The following is a 24389-nucleotide window of genomic DNA, read 5'->3' as shown; positions in this document are numbered from 1 at the left end:
TCAAATATCAGGGACCTGGAGCAGTTTGCCAAAGAAGAATGGTCTAAAATTCCAGCAGAGCATTGTAAGAAACTCATTGATGGTTACCGGAAGCGGTTGGTCGCAGTTATTTTGGCTAAATGTTGTGCAACCAAGTATTAGGCTGAGGGTGCCAATACTTTTGTCTGGCTCATTTTTGGAGTTTTGTGTGAAATGATCAATGTTTTGCTTTTTGCTTCATTCTCTTTTGTGTTTTTTCATTTAAGACAAATTAAATGAAGATAATAATACCAAAGAATTTGTGTTTGCAATCATTTTCAGGAAGAAACTGAGTATTATATGACAGAATTGCAGGGGTGTCAATACTTTTGGCCGCAACTGTACGTGCATGGAAAGTAATTTGCGGCAACAGCCACCAGTATTGCTGCGGTGTCTACAAGGGCTCATACTCACTTGCGAGAGACTAGCACAATTCGCGTGCGAGTCTCTCGCATGAAAACCTGGCACTGCTGCCAGCACTCGGACCGGAGCATGCGGCGGCATAGAAATACATGTAGCCGCACGCTTTGGTCTGAGTGCCGGCGGCAGTGCCAGGTTTTCATGCGAGAGACTCGCACAAGAATCGAGCGAGTCTCTCGCACATGAGTATGAGCCCTTATATGTGATTAAACAGTTGCAAAACTTTAACCTCTTATTTTTTTTTAACAATAACGTTTAACAAAAATGAAAAGTTAATGACATAAAATGCTAGGTAACAAAGTTGCTGCTTGTAGGTGCACAACCGATACCAAATATGTGGCAACAACAGCTGAATGATGACGGTGTGCACAGTACCTAGAGTAGAAAGGTAGTCCAAAATAAAGAGACCTTTTATATTAAATCTAAAGAAAAAAAACCTCATGCCTTTACACAATCCGATGGTGCTATAAAATGTAGGAAGAATCACTTGCCACAAGCAGGCACGTGCATCTGGCCCCTGTACTAAGGTGGCATGTGTACACGTCTAATGTCAGACTAATTGGAGCAATCAGAGTCAGCTCAACAAATTTGTGAAATGTAAACACTTTAGTGTTTAGGTTTCAGGATTATGTAGTTTTTTTCACTTTGAGGCCCGGATCACACATGCGAGAAACACGGCCGAGTCTCGCATGTTAATAACTGGCACTGCCGCCGGCACTCGGTAGCAGAGCCTGTGGCTGCATATATTGCTATGCGGCCGCACACTCCGATCCGCGTGCCGGTGGCAGTGCCGGGTATTAACATGCGAGACTCGGCCGTGTTTCTCGCATGTGTGATACCAGCCTAATAGAAACATTTTTAAAAAGTCCATGTGCCTTTACAAATAGGATTGGACCAGGAAACTAGGTAGAATCACATCCCAATAGAAAGCACATGTACCTGGCCGCTGTATTCAGGTGGCGCATGTACATCTGAAATATTAGACTATTGGAGCAGTAAAACCTCTCAAAAAATGTGCACACTTTAATAGGTAAACGCTTCTGTTTAAATTTCAGAATTTGAGAGATTTCTCTTTTCAAGGGTAGGTTCACACGACAGTATAAAAAATCATTCAGAGTTGCATCCAGAAAAATGGGACAATTCTTTTCTTGTTTGTTCACCATGTGTAGTCCGTGTGCAATCATTTTGTTACAGCAGCAGCTATTAATGTTTTACAAGACTATTTGTAATTTCCCATTGTACAGAATATATCCATAAAAATCAGATAATGAAAAAATGAAAAAGCAGCACAAAAAAAAGAATAAAACAGGTGCACGCTTCCAGGCATATACCAAACCTCAAAACAATCCATCAGAAATGAAAGCAGCATGCCATGGAGACTTCAGTATGAGTGATGTTTATTAGCCCATCCAGCTATGTGCCCATTCAGCAACGTTTCGGTCCAAAACCTTTCTCAAGCCATATGCCATCCTATTTTTTCTCACGCCCATAGACTTGAATGTGAGAGTCTTATCCAAAACTTATCCAATTTTTAGAGGAAAAACGTGCATGCTACGACTCTTTCTCATGCAGGTTCAGTTAGTGAAATAAATGGTTCATCTGCCCCAATGACCCATTGAATAACATTTGTCACAGTGCGATCTGTTTTTTTAACGAATAGTACTTGGACCAAAAGTACAGTCATGTGCATGGGACCATAAAATTATGGAAGATCTCAAAGCACAAGCTACCATTGAATTCACATTAAGCTGCAAAGTCTGCAATGTGTTGTTTAATAGTACCATGTTTGCTGTCACTGAGTCAAAAAATGCAGCTTTTAAGGTGCTTTCGTTGCTGTATATCACAGATGTATAAATTTCCAATTGCACACCCAGTGGTGATGATGAGACTGCTGCAAGAGATCACTGTATATCACTTGAATCTTGGATTTGCATTCACAAACTGAAATCATCACTCCCATTTGCAATCCCATTTTTTAAGCCACCACCACGACAAAGTAGACTCTTTTGGCAGCGCCCTACTCTACTCTAACCTAGTAATCATTTGTTAAAATATCCTGCACTCTTTTTAGGTATATTTTTATTTATGTTTCTTTAAAGGAATGTGTCATATATATTTTTTAAAATGAATAATATATATACAGGGAACAAATTCTACCACACCATGACCAGATCATATATTACCACCATGTAGTCACCGAAAAATACTACATACAAGGCACAAATACCACCATGACCAGACCACATGTTACCACCACAAAGTGACCCAATAATACCACATACAAGGAACAAATGCCACCACTAGTGATGAGCGAGTACCGTAATATTCGTAATCGCTATACTCGCATCGAGTACTTTGTAAAAATTGCGTATTCATTCCGAATAGCGAGTACAATGCAAGTCAATGGGAAATGCGAGTAATTTTCTGCTTGACCCTACAAAGAGGACTGGAGACCTGAGGAAAAGGCTGAAATGGATGGGAAAGTGATAAAACAAAATGGGAAGAGCCTGAAGAATATGCCTGCATGCATTTGTGACTCACATATGGTTTCTGGGAATAAGTTTGTTGCAGTATTATGCCACTTTTTCAGATACACAAGAACATCTACCTAACCTAGATTTCTATTGAATATGTATCCCCTATCTCAGTCACAACTTGGGATAACCTGTCACAAGGGCCTCCAATGACAAATATTAGTTTGGTAGGACCACTCTACATTCAAGATTTGTCCACAGCACAATGTGCATAGGGTTTGTAAAAATTAGCCCTATGGGCCGAGTCATGGATGACGCAGGAAACCACCATCCCAAGGGCTTCCAATCACAAATAGTAGTTAGGCTGGAGTAGGAATACTGTCCTGGTTTGTCCACTGTACAATGTGCATAGGGTTTGTAAAAATTAGCTCTATGGGCTGAGTCATGGTTGACGCAGGAAGCCACCATCCCAAGGACTTCCAATCACAAATAGTAGTTCGGCTGGAGTAGGAGTACTGTCCTGGTTAGTCCACTGCACATTGTGCATAGGTTTTGTAAAAATTAGCCCTATAGGCTGAGTCATGGTTAAGGAAGGAAATGGGTTTTTATGGGAAGGGGTTGACGTTAACAGCAGTAGCATGAATCAGCATTTTTGGTGAATTTAGGTTTAGGTTTATGTTCTTCCATCTGGCCCCATGTCTATTCATCCTGCCCCATATGTTCTCCCATCCTGACCCCATATGTTCTCCCATCTTGGCCCCATGTGTCTTTATCCTTTCCCCATATGTTCAGTCATCCTGGCTCCATGAGTCTTTATCCTGATCCCATATATTCTCCCATTCTGGTACCATGTGTCTTCATCCTGCCCCCATATGTTCTCCCATCTTGGCCCCATATGTCTCCATCTTGCCCCTTGTTCTTCCATCCAGGCCCCATATGTTCTCCCATCCTAACCCCATGTGTCTTCATCCTGCCCCCATATGTTCTTCCATCCTGCCCCCATATGTTCTCCCATCCTGGTCCTATGTGTCTTCATCCTGTCCCCATATGATCTCCCATCTTGGCCCCACATGATCTCCCATCCTGGCCCCACGTGATCTCTCTTCCTGCGCCATATGTTCTCACATCTGTAAGAAAAAGTTCTATTGAGAGCTGGAAGAGTCGGGAAGAAGTTCCACAGACGATCTCTTATCAAGCTGAGGTTGAAGGTTTATTCGGAGATACACGGCAAAACAGATACAGAATAACAGAGGAGTTGGAATATGCGGCAAAAACAGGAATACAGACAGGCAGAGATTCGCTAGGAAGTCTGGCGATGATAAGGCTCTGTGCCCTGGCCATGGTGAGGCACAGTGGCATGATGGCGATGGAATGGCCCCGATCGACAGTAACAGGGGCTTCTTATACATTATCAGAACAAAGAAAGCTGCATTTTGCCGCAGAGGGTGTTAACATTATAATTCTAAGGAGTTTTCATGGTAATCTACAGAAACGTGGTTTAGAACAGAGAATATAATGACATAATATGAAGATATTAATTAACATTTCTCCAAGCAACACTAAAACCCATAAGTCATTGGTATCTATGGCTACTGTCTTAAAATCTTATCATTGTCTCCAGTCTAGGTCCCTAAATTCTTACATCCTGACATTTTAATTACTCTACTTTTTGCTACCACACTATCACGTATAAGCATACTGGCCATATATTTGGTGACCTGTGACCCTATTGATCGATCCAATCTTCCTCTACGCACATCGGCTGAGGTTGCTAGGAGACATGATCTCATTTTGCCATCCTCCATCTATTAGTTCTTTTGTAGAAGTAGATTCCTTTACTACTTGTGTAATTCTAACAAAATGGCTGCTAGAGACAACATGGCCGCTCTGTATATTATGGCTGACCATTCTCTTACAAGTCCCCCTCTTGTACTCTATACAGAGTACAACATACAGTACTGTAATATTCATGGGTGAATTACTGAAAATAAGAATATTGAGGTAATTCAGCACTTTATGCACGTGTGTGTGTAAGGCAAAAGTCCCTAAAAATAGAACAAACACATAATAAAAAAATAATTAAAATAGTCCCGAAAAAATAAGTTGCACAATAGTCAAGTCTTTTGATCTTTTTCTTCTCATTCTTTGTCTTCTGGATTTTCCTGATCTTCTCCCCCTCTCACACTATCAGAGTCCCACTGTATAGTGTGAAACATCTTCTCCTGATCATCCACTAGGTTCATGGTCCCAGGAGTCGAATATGAAAATCTTCAGCGGACCTGGAGAAAATAGAAAAAAAAAGTGGAGTATCAGTCCTTACCAGAAATCTTAGTAAAATAATTAAGAAGTCTACACTGATTGATATGAACCATTTTAATCACCTTTTTAGCTTGAAAATTTGAGCCAAGACTTAATCATTGTAGTCGGGATATAAGGCACAAGTCTATCATTAACCCGTTTGTAGTACAAGCACTCCCCCTCAATGGGCAGGGACTCAAGGGAATTGAACAGGGATGAGTCTCCATCCTTCTCCTGTGTCTTTACAAGATCTTGAAGAGGAGAAAAAACAAGGGGGGGCTCTTGGGGTTTCTCAGTGACTGCAGCGATGACTTCTTGAGGATATTTGTCATCGCCTGTGAGTGCAGCCTCCTTGGCCGCGTGATCTACATATGCATTGCCAAGGATGTGGGGGTCAGGAATCAACCTCTGGTGTCCCTTGATTTTACAGAAGGACCATAATTTTGGGAATTCTTTACCCCGTTGCTCAATTTGTTTTAGAATGTCTGCATGCTGCAAGGGCTTGTTCTGAGAATCAACCATCCCCCTAAGGGCCCATACATTAAGATATAGAGTGAGTGACGACACGACATATGCGCTATCACTGAAGATATTCATTGGCTCTGGACACACGAGAATGACCTGTAAAGCTGCTTCCAACTCAGCTCTTTGAGCGGAGAAATGACCAGGGAGTTTATACTGCAGCAGCAATGGCTTAGCTGGAAACCACACAGCGAAGCCTGTGACGTAATGCCCCTCATGCCAATAGCGAGCTCCGTCAATATAGGCACAGGGGATTCCCTCTTGAAAGTCTGCTCGGAAGGGAGAGGGAGTAACATTAGCCTGTTCAATTTGACAATCGTGACTTTTTCCTGCATACTGCATCATCTGGGCTAAGTGATATTTCTCACCCACTTCGACTTGTAAGTCTCTAGTCTCAAAATCAATGATCCATTGGGCCATTCTCTGTGAATTAATACCTGAAGCTTTTCCCTTCAGCAAAGTTTTTAAAGTGACATGCGGGGTTTGTAGAATTAAAGGAGCAAATCCCACTATATGCTTCACTTGATTCATAGTCCAGTGCACGCCCAGTAGGTGCTTCATGCACTGAGTGAATCCTTTTTCCATGGGGGGGTCAGCAACCTGGAGTAATAACCTAGGGCATACAACTGACTAGACACTTCTGGGCTTTCTTTGGGCCATTTTTGTAGGAGCACAGAAGAAATAGAGATATCACCGGTGTGAGTCTGAATGTAGAAAGGCTGGGAAGGGTCAGGGTTAATCAATGCAGCAGCTGCCATAAAGGCGCTCTTCAATCCCTCAAAAGCCTGTAAGGCTGCTCCTTCTACAGTTACAGGGGTAAAGTCATCATCAGCATTTTTCAATAAATCATACAGTGGTTTAGCCAAATTGGCAAAATCTTCAATAAATTCTCTGGAAAAATTAATAAGACCCAAAAATTTTCTGAGTTCAGTAATGTTAGTTGGTATGGGGACAGCCTGAATAGCTTTAACCCTATCATGCATGGGCTTTTTCCTTCTGCTGAGACAGACACACCCAGAAATTTAACCTCTGATTTCATCAATTGTACTTTATCTAGACTCATTTTGAGTCCTGCCTCTTGTAAAGCCTGACAAACATTTTCAGGGGTTTCTCTGTGTTCACCTTCATCGACAGTTTGAATCAATAGATCATCCGCATACTGTAAGACTTTGTCTCTGTAACCCAGGGGTTCTAACACCAGAGCTAATGCCTGATGGAAGTACACAGGAGAACTGTGAAATCCCATGGGCAGCCGCGTGAACAAGTATTGCACATTTTCAAAAGGGAATGCGAAGCGGAGGGCAGATTCAGGTGTTAGGAGTACTGAGAAAAAGCCATGTGCGATATCCAAACAAGAAAATACTTTACAATCACTCCTCAGCTGCGACATAACTTCAGGGACAGATGCAACAAGGTGAGCAGCTGAGGGAGTGTACTTATTTACAAGTCTCAGGTCTACTACCATTCGAAAACTGCCATCTTCCTTTTTTACAGGTAGAATAGGACTGTTACATGGAGAATTACCTTTCACAACCACACCTTGTTTCTCCAATTCACTGACTGCTACCCTTATGTAAGGGATTGCGTCCTCCGGAATACGATACTGGCGCTGGAAAGGTGGCAGTTTTTCACCATCAATTTTAACCTGAGTTTGCATTAACCCACAATCAGTTTTCTTTGAGATCCACAATTCAGGGAACTTTTGCTTCAATTCATTCTTTAAAGCATCATTGTCAGTGTTTTCAACATTTTCATTAGCACCTAATCCGAAACTAGCAATGGGTAATTTATGACTCTCCTCCTCCTCCTCCTCCACAGGGACAATTACAGAACAGATAGTGGCTTCTTTGTTCCGCCACAAGACTTTGTTACATAAATCAACAACAATTCCCATTGCTCCCAAAACATCAGTTCCCAAAATAGTGTACCGTAACTGTGGGTTTACCCAAAAAGCGCATCGAAGACCCCTTTGCTTCGATCCCCCTGTGTCCTGAAATCTCAGGTTTACTGGACGACTTTTTACTGCTTGAATACAGGAGTCCTCAAATTCTACAAAAGTGTAGTCTCAGGCAGTCCAGGGGGTGACTGCAATTTGTGTCATGTTATTGAAACTGAGGCTCCTGTATCGATGAGGATGTCTCCCCAAGGCAGCCCCTCTATTCTCCCTCTGACATAAGGTCTACCGTCCCCGCCCAGGGAAAGGGGGGCAAGGAGGGCAAGGGGAACAGGGGGGCACTCCATCAATCAGTGTTACCTGCCGTGAGAAGCCCGAAAAATCTATCATCCCCATCTGAACACGGCTTCCGTCCAACAGCCGCCACCTCCGCCCCAAAGAGATCCTTAGTCAGGGTCCGGTCCCCATGTTCCCGTAGCTCCGTGATCAGCGGAGCATAGGGACGAGGAGGAGTGACCCCTCCCTGAATAGCATGGACCTCCAGGCGCGAATGAGTGAAAGCTATTGGGGAGGGAGCAGGAGCAGAAGGCTCCTGTGAGACTGGGTTAACCATTTGAAGAACGTTGTACTGCTGATACTGCCTAGGGTCATTCACTGCTGGATACGGAGGTCTAACTCCGAAAGGTGGTCTAGAGAACTCCCGGGTCTGTTGGGGGTTAAATGGTGCCCGGGGTTCTCGGGGAACAATCCCTGGCACAAGGCTGGGACAAAAACGTCTAACATGTCCCAGATGTCCACAAAAATAACACAAGGGAGGACCTCTCATGGGATCCCGTGGGGGCTCTGCCGAACGGGACCTGCCCATTCTCGGCAGCTGGCCGTACCCCCCCGGAACTCCTGGCCTCCCGGAATCAGCAGATACACCCCGAGGAGAATGGCACTCAAAAACATTAGGCTCATCACCCTTCACCTCGGATTGCATCGTCCTAACAAAACACTTTCCTCCCAATTAGGCAACATTTTTTTTTTTTTAATAAATTTAAGATGGACCAGGAACATTTGGCCTGGGATATTTTTCTCTTGGGAATAAAGCAGCATCACACCTAACCTAGGGTCTGCATGTGCTGGAGCTGTCGGACAATATATCTTTCCTCAACTGTGTCTGCATTAGCTGGAGCTGTTGGGACACTATATCTTGTTATGTACTACTTCACTCATTCTCCTAACTCTCTACTCCTGTCTACAACTGTATTTACATCAGCACTGTGTCTCGAAGCTGCAGTGTCCATCTGTGACATAACTGCTCTCAGCTGCTGCTGCTGCTGCTCGCACCCCTCCTCTCTGTGCTTCCGTGCTAGCTCCAGCATCTCACTCAGCTTTTCTAATCTCTCCCTATACGCTGCCCCTCCCCGGGTGATCATGTTAACATATTGCTGTGTAAGCTATCTATCAAGAGCCTGATCAAAAGTTATGACTGTCTTACACAAAGCCACTACTTGGTTATTAGCTTAACCTAGCGAATTTTTTCTATCTAGTTCCCTGTTCTCTGTGGTAAACCATCGCATACAATTTAACCACGTGGTTTCCACATTAACCCCCTCCAGCTGGGGTGTGCCAGCATTAGAGTTGAGCGATACCGTCCGATACTTCAAAGTATCGTATCGGATGGTATCGGCCGATCTTTAAAAAAAGTATCGGTATCGCCGATTCCGATACCGGAAGTCCCATTCAAGTCTATGGGACTTCCGGTATCGGAATAAGAAAAACCCTTTCCTGCCCTTGTACAGCCTCTCTGGGGTCTGTACGGGCCTTTCGGGGGGCTGTGCCGGCCTGCCAGGGGGTCTGTGCAGGCTCCGGTGGTCTGTGCCGGCCTGCCGGTAGTCTGTGCAGGCTCCGGGGGGCTGTGCCGGCCTGCCGGGGGGCTGTGCCGGCCTGCCGGGGGGCTGTGCAGGCTCCGGGGGGCTGTGCAGGCCTGCCGGGGGGCTGTGCCGGCCTGCCGGTGGTCTGTGCAGGCTCCGGGGGTCTGTGCAGGCATCGTCCGATGGGACTACAAGTCCCATCGGGCGATGCCTGCTACCATGACAGTGATTGACACATTAGCCAATGATGGGACAGTAGTAGTCCCATCATCCGACTAATGTGTTAAATGTAAAAAAAAAAAAAAAAAAAAATTACATGCTACATACATACAACATGCATACTACATACATGCTACATTCATACTACATACTACATACATGCTACATTCATACTACATGCAACATACATACTACATATATACTACATGCATGCTACATACATACTGCATGCTACATACATACCACATATATACTACATACATACTACATGCATGCTACATGCATGCTACATACATAACACATATATACTACATGCATGCTACATACATACTACATGCTACATACTACATATATACTACATGCATGCTACATACTACATGCTACATACATACTACATATATACTACATGCATGCTACATACATACTGCATGCTACATGCATGCTACATACATACTACATACATACTACATGCTACATACATACCACATATATACTACATACATACAATACATTCATACAATACATACATAGACATACAGTACATATAACATAGAGTAACATACTTACCAATACTTGTCACATTGTTCCCCGAAGCCATTGTCTTTCCGGAATAAATATTAACATAACAAACCACAAAAATACTCACCCACGATCCGAAGCAGTCCACGAGTGTGTCCCACGACGATCTTGGGTAGAGAACGGCAGCATCAGATGATGCTGCCGTTCTCTACGGGCTGCAGGAATCCAATGACGGAAGGTAGGTATCCTTCCGCACTGTATTCCTCCGCCACTTAAAAAAAAAAAAAGTCCCTAGTCTCACTTTATGCCATTGCTGTGTGGGAAATTCCCACACAGCAATGGCATAAAGTGAGACTAGGGACTTTTTTTTTTTTAAGTGGCGGAGGAATACAGTGCGGAAGGATACCTACCTTCCGTCATTGGATTCCTGCAGCCCGTAGAGAACGGCAGCATCATCTGATGCTGCCGTTCTCTACCCAAGATCGTCGTGGGACACACTCGTGGACTGCTTCGGATCGTGGGTGAGTATTTTTGTGGTTTGTTATGTTAATATTTATTCTGGAAAGACAATGGCTTCGGGGAACAATGTGACAAGTATTGGTAAGTATGTTACTCTATGTTATATGTACTGTATGTCTATGTATGTATTGTATGAATGTATTGTATGTAGCATGCATGTAGTATGTAGTATGTATGTAGCATGTCGTATGTATGTAGTATGTATGTAGCATGCATGTAGTATGTATGTAGCATGCATGTAGTATATATGTAGTATGTATGTAGCATGTAGTATGTATGTAGCATGCATGTAGTATATATGTAGTATGCATGTAGTATGTATGTAGTATGTATGTAGCATGCAGTATGTATGTAGTATGTATGTAGTATATATGTAGTATGTATGTAGCATGCATGTAGTATGTAGCATGCATGTAGTATGTATGTAGTATGTATGTAGTATGTATGTAGCATGCAGTATGTATGTAGCATGTATGTAGCATGCAGTATGTATGTAGCATGTATGTAGCATGCATGTAGTATATATGTAGTATGTATGTAGTATGTATGTAGTATGTATGTAGTATGTATGTAGCATGCATGTAGTATGTAGCATGCATGTAGTATGTATGTAGTATGTATGTAGTATGTATGTAGCATGCAGTATGTATGTAGCATGTATGTAGCATGCATGTAGTATATATGTAGTATGTATGTAGCATGTAGTATGTATGTAGCATGCATGTAGTATATATGTAGTATGTATGTAGCATGCATGTAGTATGTATGTAGTATGTATGTAGTATGTATGTAGCATGCAGTATGTATGTAGCATGTATGTAGTATGTATGTAGTATATATGTAGTATGTATGTAGTATGTATGTAGCATGCATGTAGTATGTATGTAGCATGCATGTAGTATGTATGTAGCATGTATGTAGTATGTATGTAGTATATATGTAGTATGTATGTAGCATGTAGTATGTATGTAGCATGCATGTAGTATGTATGTAGTATTTTTTTTTTTTTTTTTTTTTTTATAACATTTAACACATTAGCCGGATGATGGGACTACTACTGTCCCATCATTGGCTAATGTGTCAATCACTGTCATGGTAGCAGGCATCGCCCGATGGGACTTGTAGTCCCATCGGACGATGCTTGCACAGACCCCCGGACATCAGCACAGCCCCCCGGCAGGCCGGCACAGCCCCCCGGCAGGCCGGTACAGACCCCCACAGGGTGCACAGACCACCGGCAGGCCGGCACAGCCCCCCGGCAGGCTGGCAGAGACCCCGGGCAGTCCACACAGCCCCCCGGCAGGCCGGCACAGCCCCCCGGCAGGCCGGCAGAGACCCCCGGAAGGCCCGAAATGACGGCGCATCATGATGCGCACACACCGCGCATCATGATGACGTCAGGCCGTCAATCAACTGAACTTCCGATTCCGATGCCGAATTCCGATATTGAAAAAATATCGGAAGTCGGTATCGGAATTCCGATACAGCAAGTATCGGCCGATACCCGATACTTGCGGTATCGGAATGCTCAACACTAGCCAGCATATTTCTCTGCCTGCTTCCGTAACCACTCCATATTTACAGTGGTCTACAAGGACGAGTTTTACTCTGTTCTAGTATCAACAAATGCAATTTAAGCAAAGTTAGATACTCACACCTCTCTCAGATGGAAGACCTCGCTGCAGCTTTTTTGGGGTCGACCAGATATCAAAAAGAGGTGCAGCCGTGATTCCAGCCTCACTCGTTAGCTTGCCAGGCGTCTCCCCACGCCCTTTTAAAGCTTCTTGCTACCGGGCACACAAAAAAATTCTCACGTCCTTTTAGATAGCTTCTTCTTAGTTACTCATCTTTTTATAGTCTTTTTTTTTGTCCGTGGTTTTCTTATAAAAAAATCGGGCAGGCGGTCTCGGAGCGATCACGAGAGGTTCTCCTTCAGGCTGGCTTCCTTTGATCGGTTTCACGTGTGGCCACACGCGTTTCTTTTATTTTTTCTCTTCCTCTTCCCACCTCCAAGCCCTCATCTGCAGCTTCTTCCGGTGGTTCTTCTGGAGGCAGCTCTCCGAAGCTGCTCCTCCTGGCTGGCAATCGCCACTTGTAAGAAAAAGTTCTATTGAGAGCTGGAAGAGTCGGGAAGAAGTTCCACAGACGATTTCTTATCAAGCTGAGGTTGAAGGTTTATTCGGAGATACACGGCAAAACAGATACAGAATAACAGAGGAGTTGGAATATGCGGGCAAAAACAGGAATACAGACAGGCAGAGATACGCTAGGAAGTCTGGCGATGATAAGGCTCTGTGCCCTGGCCATGGTGAGGCACAGTGGCATGATGGCGATGGAATGGCCCCGATCGACAGTAACAGGGGCTTATTATACATTATCAGAACAAAGAAAGCTGCATTTTGCCGCAGAGGGCGTTAACATTATAATTCTAAGGAGTTTTCATGGTAATCTACAGAAACGTGGTTTAGAACAGAGAATATAATGACATAATATGAAGATATTAATTAACATTTCTCCAAGCAACACTAAAACCCATAAGTCATTGGTATCTATGGCTACTGTCTTCAAATCTTATCATTGTCTCCAGTCTAGGTCCCTAAATTCTTACATCCTGACATTTTAATTACTCTACTTTTTGCTACCACACTATCACGTATAAGCATACTGGCCATATATTTGGTGACCTGTGACCCTATTGATCGATCCAATCTTCCTCTACGCACATCGGCTGAGGTTGCTAGGAGACATGATCTCATTTTGCCATCCTCCATCTATTAGTTCTTTTGTAGAAGTAGATTCCTTTACTACTTGTGTAATTCTGACAAAATGGCTGCTAGAGACAACATGGCCGCTCTGTATATTATGGCTGACCATTCTCTTACAACATCCTGGCCCCATGTGTCTCCATTCTACCCCATATGATCTCCAATCCTGCCCCCATATGTTCTCCAATACTGGCACCATATGTGTCCATCAGTCCCCATATTCTCCCATCCTGGCCCCATGCCTCTTCATCCTGACCCCATTTGTTCTCCCATCCTAGCCTCATCTGTCTTCATCCTACTCCCATATGATCTCCCATCCTGCCCAATATAATCTGCCATCCTGGCCGATGTGTCCCTGACTCCCCATCCTGGTCCCATATGATCTTCCATCCTGCCTCCATATGTTCTCCATCCTGACCCCATGTGTCCCCATCCTGCCCCTATATGTTCCCCCATCCTGGCACCATATGTCTCCAGCCTGTCTCCATGTTCGTCCATCCTGACTTGATATGTTCTCCAATCCTGGCCCCATGTGTTTTCATCCTGATCCTGACCCTGTATGTTCTCCCATGCTGGGCCCATATGTATCCATCCTTCCCCATATGTTTCCCAATCCTGGCCCTATGTGACTTCACCCTAACTCCATATGTTATCTCACCCTGGCCCTATGTGTCTTTATCCTGCCCCATTTGTTCTTCCATCCTGCCCCATTTGTATTCATCCTGCCCCCATAAGTTCTCCTGTCCTGGCCCCATGTGTCTTCATCCTGCCCCCATATGTTCTCCCATCCTGCCCCATATGTACTCCCATCCTGGCCCCATGTGTCTTCATCCTGCCCCATATTATCTTCCATCCTGCCCTATATTGTCTTCCATCCTGGCCCCATATCATCTCCCATCCTGCCCCCATATGATCTCCCATATGTTCCCCCTTCCTGGACCCATGAGCATTCATCCTGCCCCCCATATGTTCTCCCAACCTGGCCCAATTGTGTCTTCATACTGATGCTATATGTTCTCTCATGCAGGCCCCATATGTGTCTATGTTGCCCCCATATGTTCTTAAGTCCTGGGCCCATATCTTCTTCCTTCCCGCCCCATTTATATTCATCCTGCCCCCATAAGTTCTCCTGTCCTGGCCCCATGTGTCTTCATCCTGCCCCATATGTTCTTCCATCCTGGTCCCATGTGTCTTCATCCTGCCCTCATATGATCTCCCATCCTGCCCCTCATATGTTCTCCCATCCTGGCCCCATGTGTCTTCATCCTGCCCAATATCATCTTCCAACCTGACCCATATTATCTTCTATTCTGGTCAAATATCATCTCCCATCCTGCCCCCATATGATCTTCTATATGTTCTCCCTTCCTAGCCCCATGTGTCTTCATCCTGCCCCCATATGTTCTCCCACCCTGGCCCAATTGTGTCTTCATGCTGATGCTGTATGTTCTCTCATGCTGGCCCCATATGTGTCCATGATGCCCCCATATGTTCTTCTGTCCTGGCCCCATGTGTCCTCATCCTGCCCCATATGTTCTTCCATCCTGGTCCCATGTGTTTTCGTCATGCCTCCATATGTTCTCCCATCCTGGCCACATGTGTCCTCATCCTGACCCGATATGTTCTCTCATGCAGGCACTATATTTCTCCATCCTGCCTCCATATGTTCTCCCATCTCGGTCTCATTCTTCTTCATCCTGCCCCCATATGTTCTTCCATCCTGCCCCATGTGTATTCAAGCTGTGCCATATGTTATCCCACCCTGCCCCATGTGTCTGCATCTTGCCCCCATATATTCTCCCTTCCTAGCACCATATGTCTCCATCCTGCTCCCATATGATCTCCCATCCTGTCCCAATATGTTCTCCCTTCCTGGCCCCACGTGTCTTCATCCTTCCCCCATATGTTCTCCCAACCTGGCCCAATTGTGTCTTCATGCTGATGCTGTATGTTCTCTCATGCTGGCCCCATATGTGTCCATGATGCCCCCATATGTTCTTCTGTCTTGGCCCCATGTGTCATCATCCTGCCCTATATGTTCTTCCATCCTGGCCCCATGTGTTTTCATCCTGCCTCCATATGTTCTCCCATCCTGGCCCCATATGATCTCATGCAGGCACCATTTGTCTCCATCCTACCTCCATATGTTCTCCCATCTTGGTCCCATGCTTCTTCATCCTGCCCCCATATGTTCTTCCATTGTGCCCCATGTGTATTCATCCTGTGCCATATGTTCTCCCACCCTGCCCCATGTGTCTGCATCTTGCCCACATATATTCTCCCTTCCTAGCCCCATGTGTCTCCATCCTTCTCCCATATGAACTCCTATCCTGTTCCCTTATGATCTCCCATCCTGGCCCCATATGATCACCCATTCTGCTTTCAGTACAAAGAAATTTTAAAAAAAAGTTTGTCCTTTCCAGCGGCACCCTCTTCCTCATCCATTTGATGCATAGCAGTGACGTCATACGCCGGTGATATGAATGCCGATGTCATCTGCTGGCCTTTGATTGGCTGGCGACTTTTAACTATTGCCATGTAGGAAGTCTCTGAATTCCTATATGGCAATAGAATTTAACTAAATGTGCATCCGAGGACGCATGCTCAATTACTGAATCAGCTGAAACCTGCCCCTGGATTAGCAGAAGCAAAAAGAGGGGAGACCTGGTCTGGGTCCCACCTCCTTGCTTTTGCTCACCGGGCCCCATACACCAGTAAGGGAGGTAATGCCCTGATGACGGCCCTGTCTATCCCTGTCCTGTGTGCTCTGAGTGCTCCTATCCCACAATACAGTCATAAAATGGTGTTCTTTGGCCAACCCTTTTGTTTTACACTGACTGTGATGACCTCCCTTGATTGTCTCTGCAAGACCCTTTGATCAGATTGCTTCAATGAATTATGGAGAAGCCCATGCTGCCACGCCACGACAGCTCACTGAGTGTGCAACATGTGTGAAATGGTACTGGGCGTTTTCTTTCAATTGTGAACAGCGTATCTTGTTGCAGATTATTTGAATTTGCATGACACCATGGATTTCAGGAAATTTGACTTCAGATGTGATGACCACAGAGTGAGACCACATTGAACCAGGCTGCAGCATTGACCTTCTCTTAGGGCGTTTATTTTTTCCCTCCTATGATGCAGACTTGTTTTGAATGCCCATCATAGAGGAGAAAAAGCAATCATCCACAGACAAATTCTGTGGTATTTGCCTAGTTGGTTGAATGGAAAAATATCCATAATGGGTGAGCTTATCAACAGGGAGTATAACTTTGGAACCTAATGGGCCCCCAAAAAATGAATACAACTAAAGTTGCCCAGTTCCTGCTGTACATACTCTCTTTATCTTTATGTAATTGTCAACCACGCTGAAACTCCATCTGTTCGGGTTCTTTATTCTACTGTATGATCATATTTTTTATGTCAATGTGTACCTATTGTGTCTATGTGTAGGTATCCACCATAAAATGTATTGCCCATATTCTGTTCTGACTAACATCATATTATCTAAGAAGTTAACAGTGATGCTACAGTTTCTCCTTTAATAACAGTTCACTGCTCTTTGTCGTTCTGCTTTTCTTCTTGGAGAGTGATGAAACTTGAAGGGTGTAGTAAAAGAATATGAACCTTTTTTCATTAGCTAACATACTGATTTATTTTATTCCTATAGTACATAGGCAAGTAGTTTCTATGGAATATGTCTTTAGCAGGTAATATCATGTTAAAAAGTACAATAGATCCAACAAGTTAACCTCAATAAAACCACTGATCCAACTTAAAAGAAAAACAAAGGCTACCAGTAAAATCCAAAATGCACTGTTCTGTTTATTGACATTTCTGTTACCCTTCAAAGGAAATTTCTTTAACCGAGATGTTAGTTGTTTTTGGACCTCTGTGCCGTGTATCAGTATTCAGCATTTCATCCGCGATGAAACTCTGGTCATTAAAGAAATGTATTGGTTCCAAAACATACACTCATTAAGAGGCCATCCATAACACTTGCTGATCGGTGAAACATGTTATTACAGTAAGAGATACACTACTTTTTTGTTTTCTCATGTAGGTATTTTGTGATATGGATACTAGTGGAGGAGGATGGACTGTCATTCAGCATCGCAGAGATGGATCAGTGGATTTTCATCGGAATTGGAAAGAATACAAAGAAGTAAGGAATGAACATTAAACCTCTTATAATCTTTTCTCGTAGATATATCTTTTCTGTAAGTTTCTCATTGTTTGCACAACTATATAAATTATAAACTAAATAATCAAAATTAGAATGATAATTTCAATTTACAATATTTTGTGAAATTATTTTATCGGTCATTAAATTTTTCAGAAAATCTTATAATCAGGCAGTTGTTTTATGCATAGAAATTGTATATATCATGGGAGATTTTACAAGACACGAAGCAGACGAGGTTAAAACAACCAATTAGAGAATTTCTTAAAACCAAAGTGATAGCATACTTTGTTTATGTTTTAATTTTGGAATTCTTTCTTTAATGGCTTCTGGACCACCAATTGACTTAACCCCTTCACGACATGCGCTGTACTAGTACTGCTCTGCGGGAGGTGCGTTTGTGCTGAGCACAGTTCTAGTACGGAGTGTCAGCTGTATGTGACTAATGCCGCTGTCTGTAGTGACAGTGACATAGAGAAGCATCACTCAGGGAGGGGGCTCCCTGCGCGCTCCCACCAGAACAACGCGATGCAATCCATGGAGACCCCCAGCACCAAGATGGCCATGGGATCCATCCGGGTCCTGCAGGGAAGTTGACTTGTGAGCGCCTGCAGAGAGCAGGCACCAACATGCCTCCTTCCCTGCCTGTCAGATCAGCCATCTGCTGTAAAATAGTAATCTCCTATACTGGGACACTGTAATAAAATTTAAAAAAAAAATTATAATGTGGAAAAAAAAATTTTTTTTTAAATCCCCAAATACAGAAAAAAAATATTTTACCAATAAATACAATTATTTATGTAAATAAAAAAACAATAAAAGTTCACATATTTGGTATCGCTGTGTCCGTAACGACCCGTTCTATAAAACTGTGCCACTAGGTAGCCCCTTCAGTTAACACCATAAAAAAATAAATAAAAAACAATGCTTTATCATCATACCGCCCAACAAAATGTGCAATAAAACGTGATCAAAAAGACGGCTGTAAATAAAAATGGTACCGCTGAAAAAATCATCTTGTGTGGCAAAAAACAAGCTGCAATACAGCTCCATCAGTAGAAAGATAAAAACATTATAGCTCTCAGAATAAAATGATGCAAAAATAATAATTTTTTTCTATAAAATAGTTTTTATTGTGTAAAAGCACCAAACATAAAAAAAGATATAAATGAGGTATCGCTTTAATCGTACTGACCTAAAGAATAAAGCTGCCTTACCAATTTTACCACACACGGCACGGTGTAAAAAAAAAAGCAATTCCTGAATTGCTTGTTTTTGTTCATTCTGCTGCCCAAAAATCAGAATAGAAAGCAATCAAAAATTTTCATGTGCCTGAAAATGGTACCAATAAAAGCGTCAGCTCGTCCCGCAAAAAACAAGATCTCACATGACTCTGTCGGCCGAAATATGAAAAAATTATAGCTTTCAAAATATGGTGATGCAAAAACTAGTTTTTGCAATACAAAATGTCTTTTAGTATGTGACAGCTGCCAAACATAAAAACCCTATATAAATCTAGTATCGCTGTAATCACACCAACCCGAAGAATAAAGTCACCTAATCACTTATGTCGCACGAGGAATGGCGTAAAAAATAAAAAAACAATTCTTCATATGCTGTTGATTTTTTCATTCTTCCACCCAAAGATTACAGTAAGGCTCAGCACACATTTATCCTGCGCTCTGCGCTGAGTTCTTATATCGGGGTTTCCGTGTAAATCTCTGAATTACGTGATTGAGACAGAATCTATGGCTGAACATTCCCTATAATGAGGCAGATGGAGGCACTATGGACGCCATAGCACCTGTGATCCAGGGGTGTCAGTCTTTTTAGGATTGCATAAAAGTGCCATCAGCCACAGTTTTGTGCACTTCTGAAAAGGACACCACGGAACAGAGGCCAGATGGGGTCCAGAGTAACTCTGCTGCCTCACTATAGTGAATGGATCCTTTGGGGGGTTTCATCTGAATCATGTCACTCAGAGATTTAGATGGAAACCCCAAAGTAAGTGGTCAGCATAGAGTGCCGGATAACTGTGATCCCAATCACTGGGATCCGTTGAAGCATTCCATAATTATTACCTCATAAAGTGACAGTGGTCAGAATTGTAAAAATTGGCCTGGTCATCAAGGTGAAAACAGGCTTAGGCCGGAGTCACACTGGCGAGGAATACGGGAGAGTGAGAGGCGCAAAAAGCACGCATTAGACACGGACCAATGATTTTCTATGGGGTCCCTCGCACCAGCCGTATATTTCTCCTCAGTATCCTACGCTCCGTGCCACTCGCAGCATGCTGCGATTGTCAGCGTACTACGCCCGTAGTACGCCAATGCAAGTCTATGGGTGCGCAAAAAATACGGATTGCACACGGACCACACATGTGACTTGCGAGAAATACGCACCCGGTGTCTTTAGAAACCCTGTCATAGGGCTCCATTATTTGTCCATTTTGCAAGCCTGCGAGAAAATCTCGCCATACGGATGCCATACGGATTGCATACGGATGCTTACATGCGCAAAATACACGACCACACCTTGATTACGGATGACATACGGAGCACTATTTAGGGGTCTGTCATCCGTATTACGCATGTAAAATACTGACCGTATTTTGCGCAGGTTAGTGTGACTCCAGCCTTAGTCTCAAATGGGTTAAATGCTTGAGTGGTCTCGCTCCTACTCTGCAGTGATGTTCTAAAACTCTGAGAGCGGAAACCCAGCTGTTACAGTCCTTTTAGAGAACGCAGAGGCGGTTTATTGCCGTCTGTGCCTTCTTGATCGCTGTATAAATAAACAATAAACTAATAAAATGTAATGCAGTAAAGGAAAGAGTTGATAGCACTTTCCCCTCCATGCAGAGTGGTCATGCAACTGGTGAGTATACGAAGAGATCAGGAGCTGCTGGGTAATAGAAGTCCTAAACAGATCTGCTATACAGCTAGGATCAATATTTCTGTATTTAACCCCTTCACTACCAAGGGTGGTTTGCACGTTAACTCCCGGGCCAATTTTTACAATTCTGACCACTGTCCCTTTATGAGGTCATAACTCTGAAACGCTTCAATGGATCCCGGTGATTCTGACATTGTTTTCTCGTGACATATTGTACTTCATGTTAGTGGTAAAATGTCATTCAAATAACTTGCGTTTATTTGTGAAAAAATGGAAATTTGGCGAAAATTTTGAAAATTTTGCAATTTTCCAACTTTGAATTTTTATGCCCTTAAATCACAGCGATACGGCACACAAAAAACTTAATAAATAACATTTCCCACATGTTTACTTTACATCAGCACAATTTTGGAACCAAAATTTTTTTTTGTTAGGAAGTTATAAGGGTTAAAAATTGACCAGCGATTTCTCATTTTTGCAACACCATTTTATTTTTAGGGACCACATCACATTTGAAGCCACTTTGAGGGGTCTATATGATAGAAAATACCCAAAAGTGACACCATTCTAAAAACTGCACCCCTTATGGTGCTTAAAACCACGTCGCAGGAATTTTTTGAATATTTAAAAAAAAATTAAAAAAAATGAACATTTAACTTTTTTTCACAAAAAAAATACTTCAGGTTCAATTTTCTTTATTTTACCAAGGGTAACAGGAGAAGTTGGACTGCAAAAGTTAGGCCGGGGTCACACTAACCGACGCAAAATACGGTCAGTATTTTACATGCGTAATACGGATGAATGTCCCCTAAACAGTGCTCCGTATGTCATCCGTAATCAAGGTGTGGTCGCGTATTTTGCGCATCTAAGCATCCGTATGTAATCCGTATGGCATCCGTATGGCGAGATTTTCTCGCCGCCTTGCAAAGTGGACATATAATGGAGCCCTATGACAGGGTTTGTAACAGAAACCAAAGAATAGATATAGACACATAGAATGCATATATTTATATATATATATATATATATATGTATTCTATGTGTCTATATCTATTCTTTCGTTTCTTTATTAAACCTGTCAGTGTGAGTTTACTGTATAGCGCACTGAATTGCCGGCTTTGCTAAAAGACAACGGGTGCGTATTTCTCGCAAGTCACATGTCTGGTCCGTGTGTAATCCGTATTTTTTGCGCACCCATAGACTTGCATTGGCGTACTACGGCCGTAGTACGCTGACAATCGCAGCATCCTGCGATTGGCATGGAGCCTAGAATACGGATGAGAAATATATGGCTGGTGTGAGTGACCCCATAGAGAATCATTTGTCCATGTCTAATGCGTGCTTTTAGCGCCTCTCACTCGGCCGTATTCCTCGCCAGTGTGACCCCAGCCTTAATGTGCAATTTGTCCTGAGTACACTGATACCTGATATGTGGGGGGGAAACCACTGTTTCGGCGCATGGCAGACCTCAGTAGGGAAGGAGCGCCGTTTGACTTTTTCAATGCAAAATTGGCTGGAATTCAGATCGGACGCCATGTCACGTTTGGAGAGCCCCTGATGTACCTAAACAGTGGAAACCCCCCCAAGTGACCCCATTTTGGAAACTAGACCCCCCAAGGAACTTATCTAGATATGTGGTGAGAACTTTGAACCCCCAAGGGCTTCACAGAAGTTTATAACATACAGCCGTACAATTAAAAAATCATATTTTTTCCACAAAAATGATCTTTTCACCCTCAATTCTTATTTTTCCAAGAGTAACAGGACCCTAAAAGATATTGTGCAATTTATCCTGAGTGCGCTGATACCCCACATGTGGGGGTAAACCACTATTTGGGCGCATGGCAGAGCACGGAAGGGAAGCAGCACCATTTGACGTTTTTGGCTGGAATTGAGATCGGACACCATGTCGCGTTTGGAAAGCCCCTGATGTACCAAAACAGTAGAAACCCCCCACAAATGACACCATTTTGGAAACTAGACCCCCCCAAGGAACTTATCTAGATGTGTGGTGAGCACTTTGATCCCCCAAGGGCTTCACAGAAGTTTATAATGCCCAGGCATGAAAATAAAAAAATCATATTTTTTCCACAAACATGATCAATTAGTCTCCAATTTTTTTATTTTCCCAAGGGTAACAGGAGAAACTGGACCCCAAAAGTTGTTGTCCAATTTGTCCTGAGTACTCTGATACCTCATATATGGGAGAAAACTACTGTATGGGCACACGTCAGGGCTCGGAAGGGAAGTAGTGACGTTTTGGAATGCAGACTTTGATGGATTGGTCTGCGGGTGTCATGTGCGTTTTGAGAGCCCCTGATGTACCTAAACTATTGAAACTCCCCACAAGTGACCCCATTTTGGAAAATAGACCCACCACGGAACTTATCTAGATGTGTGGTGAGCACTTTGAACCCCCAAGTGCTTCACAGAAGTTTATAACGCCTGGGCGTGAAAATAAAAAAATCATTTTTTTCCACAAAAATGATATTTTTGCCCCAATTTTTTATTTTCCTAAGGGTAACAGGAGAAATTGGACCCCAAAAGTTGTTTTGCAATTTGTCCTGAGTATGCTGATACCCTATATGTGGGTGCAAAACACTGTTTGGGCCGCATGGCAGAGCTTGGAAGGGAAGGAGCACCATTTGACTTTTTCAACTCAGAATTGGCTGGAATTGAGATCAGATGCCATGTTGCATTTGGAGAGCACCTGATGTGCCCAAACAGTGGAAACCCCACAATTATAACTCCAACCCTAACCCCAACACACCCCTAACCATAATCTCAGCCCTAACCCTAGTCCTAACCCTAACCCTAGCCCTAACCCTAACCCTAGCCCTAACCCTAGCCCTAACCCTAACCCTAGCCCTAACCCTAGCCCTAACCCTAACCCTAATGGGAAAATGGAAATAAATACATTTTCTTTTAGTTTTATTATTTTTCCCTAACTAAGGGGGTGATAACGGGGGGTTTGATTTACTATTTATGGCGGGTTTTTATGTTTGGCGGCTGTCACACGCTAAAAGACGCTTTTTATTGTAAAAATAGTTTTTGCATCACCACATATTGTGAGCTATAATTTTTCTGTATTTTGACCCACTGAGTCATGTGAGGTCTTATTTTTTGCGGGACGAGTTGACGTTTTTATTGGTACCATTTTCGGGCACGTGACATTTTTTGATCGCTTTTTATTCCGATTTTTGGGATGCAGGATGAACTAAAACCAGCGTTTCATCAATTTCTTTTGGAGGGGTGCGTTTACTCCGTTCTGCGTGCGGTAAAATTGATAAAGCGTTTTTATTCTTCGGGTCAGTACGGTTACAGCGATACCTCATTTAGGTCTTTTTTTATGTTTTGTCGGTTTTTTGCAATGAAAACAATTTTATATAAAAAATAGTTATTTTTGTATCGCTTTATTCTGCGAGCTATAACTTTTTTATTTTTTTGCGGATGATGCTGTATGGTGGCTCGTTTTTTGTGGGACAAGATGACGTTTTCAGCGGTACCATGGATATTTATATGCGTCTTTTTGATCGAGCGTTATTGCACTTCTTGTTCGGTGGTATGATAATAAATCATTATTTTTTGCTTCGTTTTTTATTATTATTTTTTAAGGGGTTCGCTAATGGGACAGTTTTATAGGGCGGGTTGCTACGGACGCGGCGATACCAAATATGTGTACTTTTATTGGTTTTTTTTATTTTGAAAAAATGGATTTATTGGGGAATATTTTTTTTTTTTTTACTAATTTATTTAGCGATTTTTTTAAAATTATTTTTAACACTTTTTTTTTTTTTGTACTTTATT

At 42.9% G+C, this 24389-nt stretch overlaps 1 protein-coding gene across 1 annotated transcript in view; it reads left to right on the top strand.

Moving 5' to 3' along the window:
• The window catches only part of LOC141075680 (angiopoietin-2-like), a 152608-nt gene that overhangs the window by 100788 nt on the left and 27431 nt on the right, over positions 1–24389 (top strand). The window contains exon 6 of the mRNA XM_073562789.1: positions 17571–17672. Within this exon, the coding sequence (XP_073418890.1) occupies positions 17571–17672 (102 nt within the window). The remainder of the gene's footprint in view (positions 1–17570; positions 17673–24389) is intronic.

Source organism: Dendrobates tinctorius, unplaced genomic scaffold (genome assembly GCF_039654945.1).
Source record: "Dendrobates tinctorius isolate UK_male_01 unplaced genomic scaffold, ASM3965494v1 ptg000015l, whole genome shotgun sequence".
Taxonomy (NCBI): Eukaryota; Metazoa; Chordata; class Amphibia; order Anura; family Dendrobatidae; genus Dendrobates; species Dendrobates tinctorius.
Note: the sequence above shows the minus strand (reverse complement) of the source record. Positions and strands in the feature narration are given on the sequence as shown.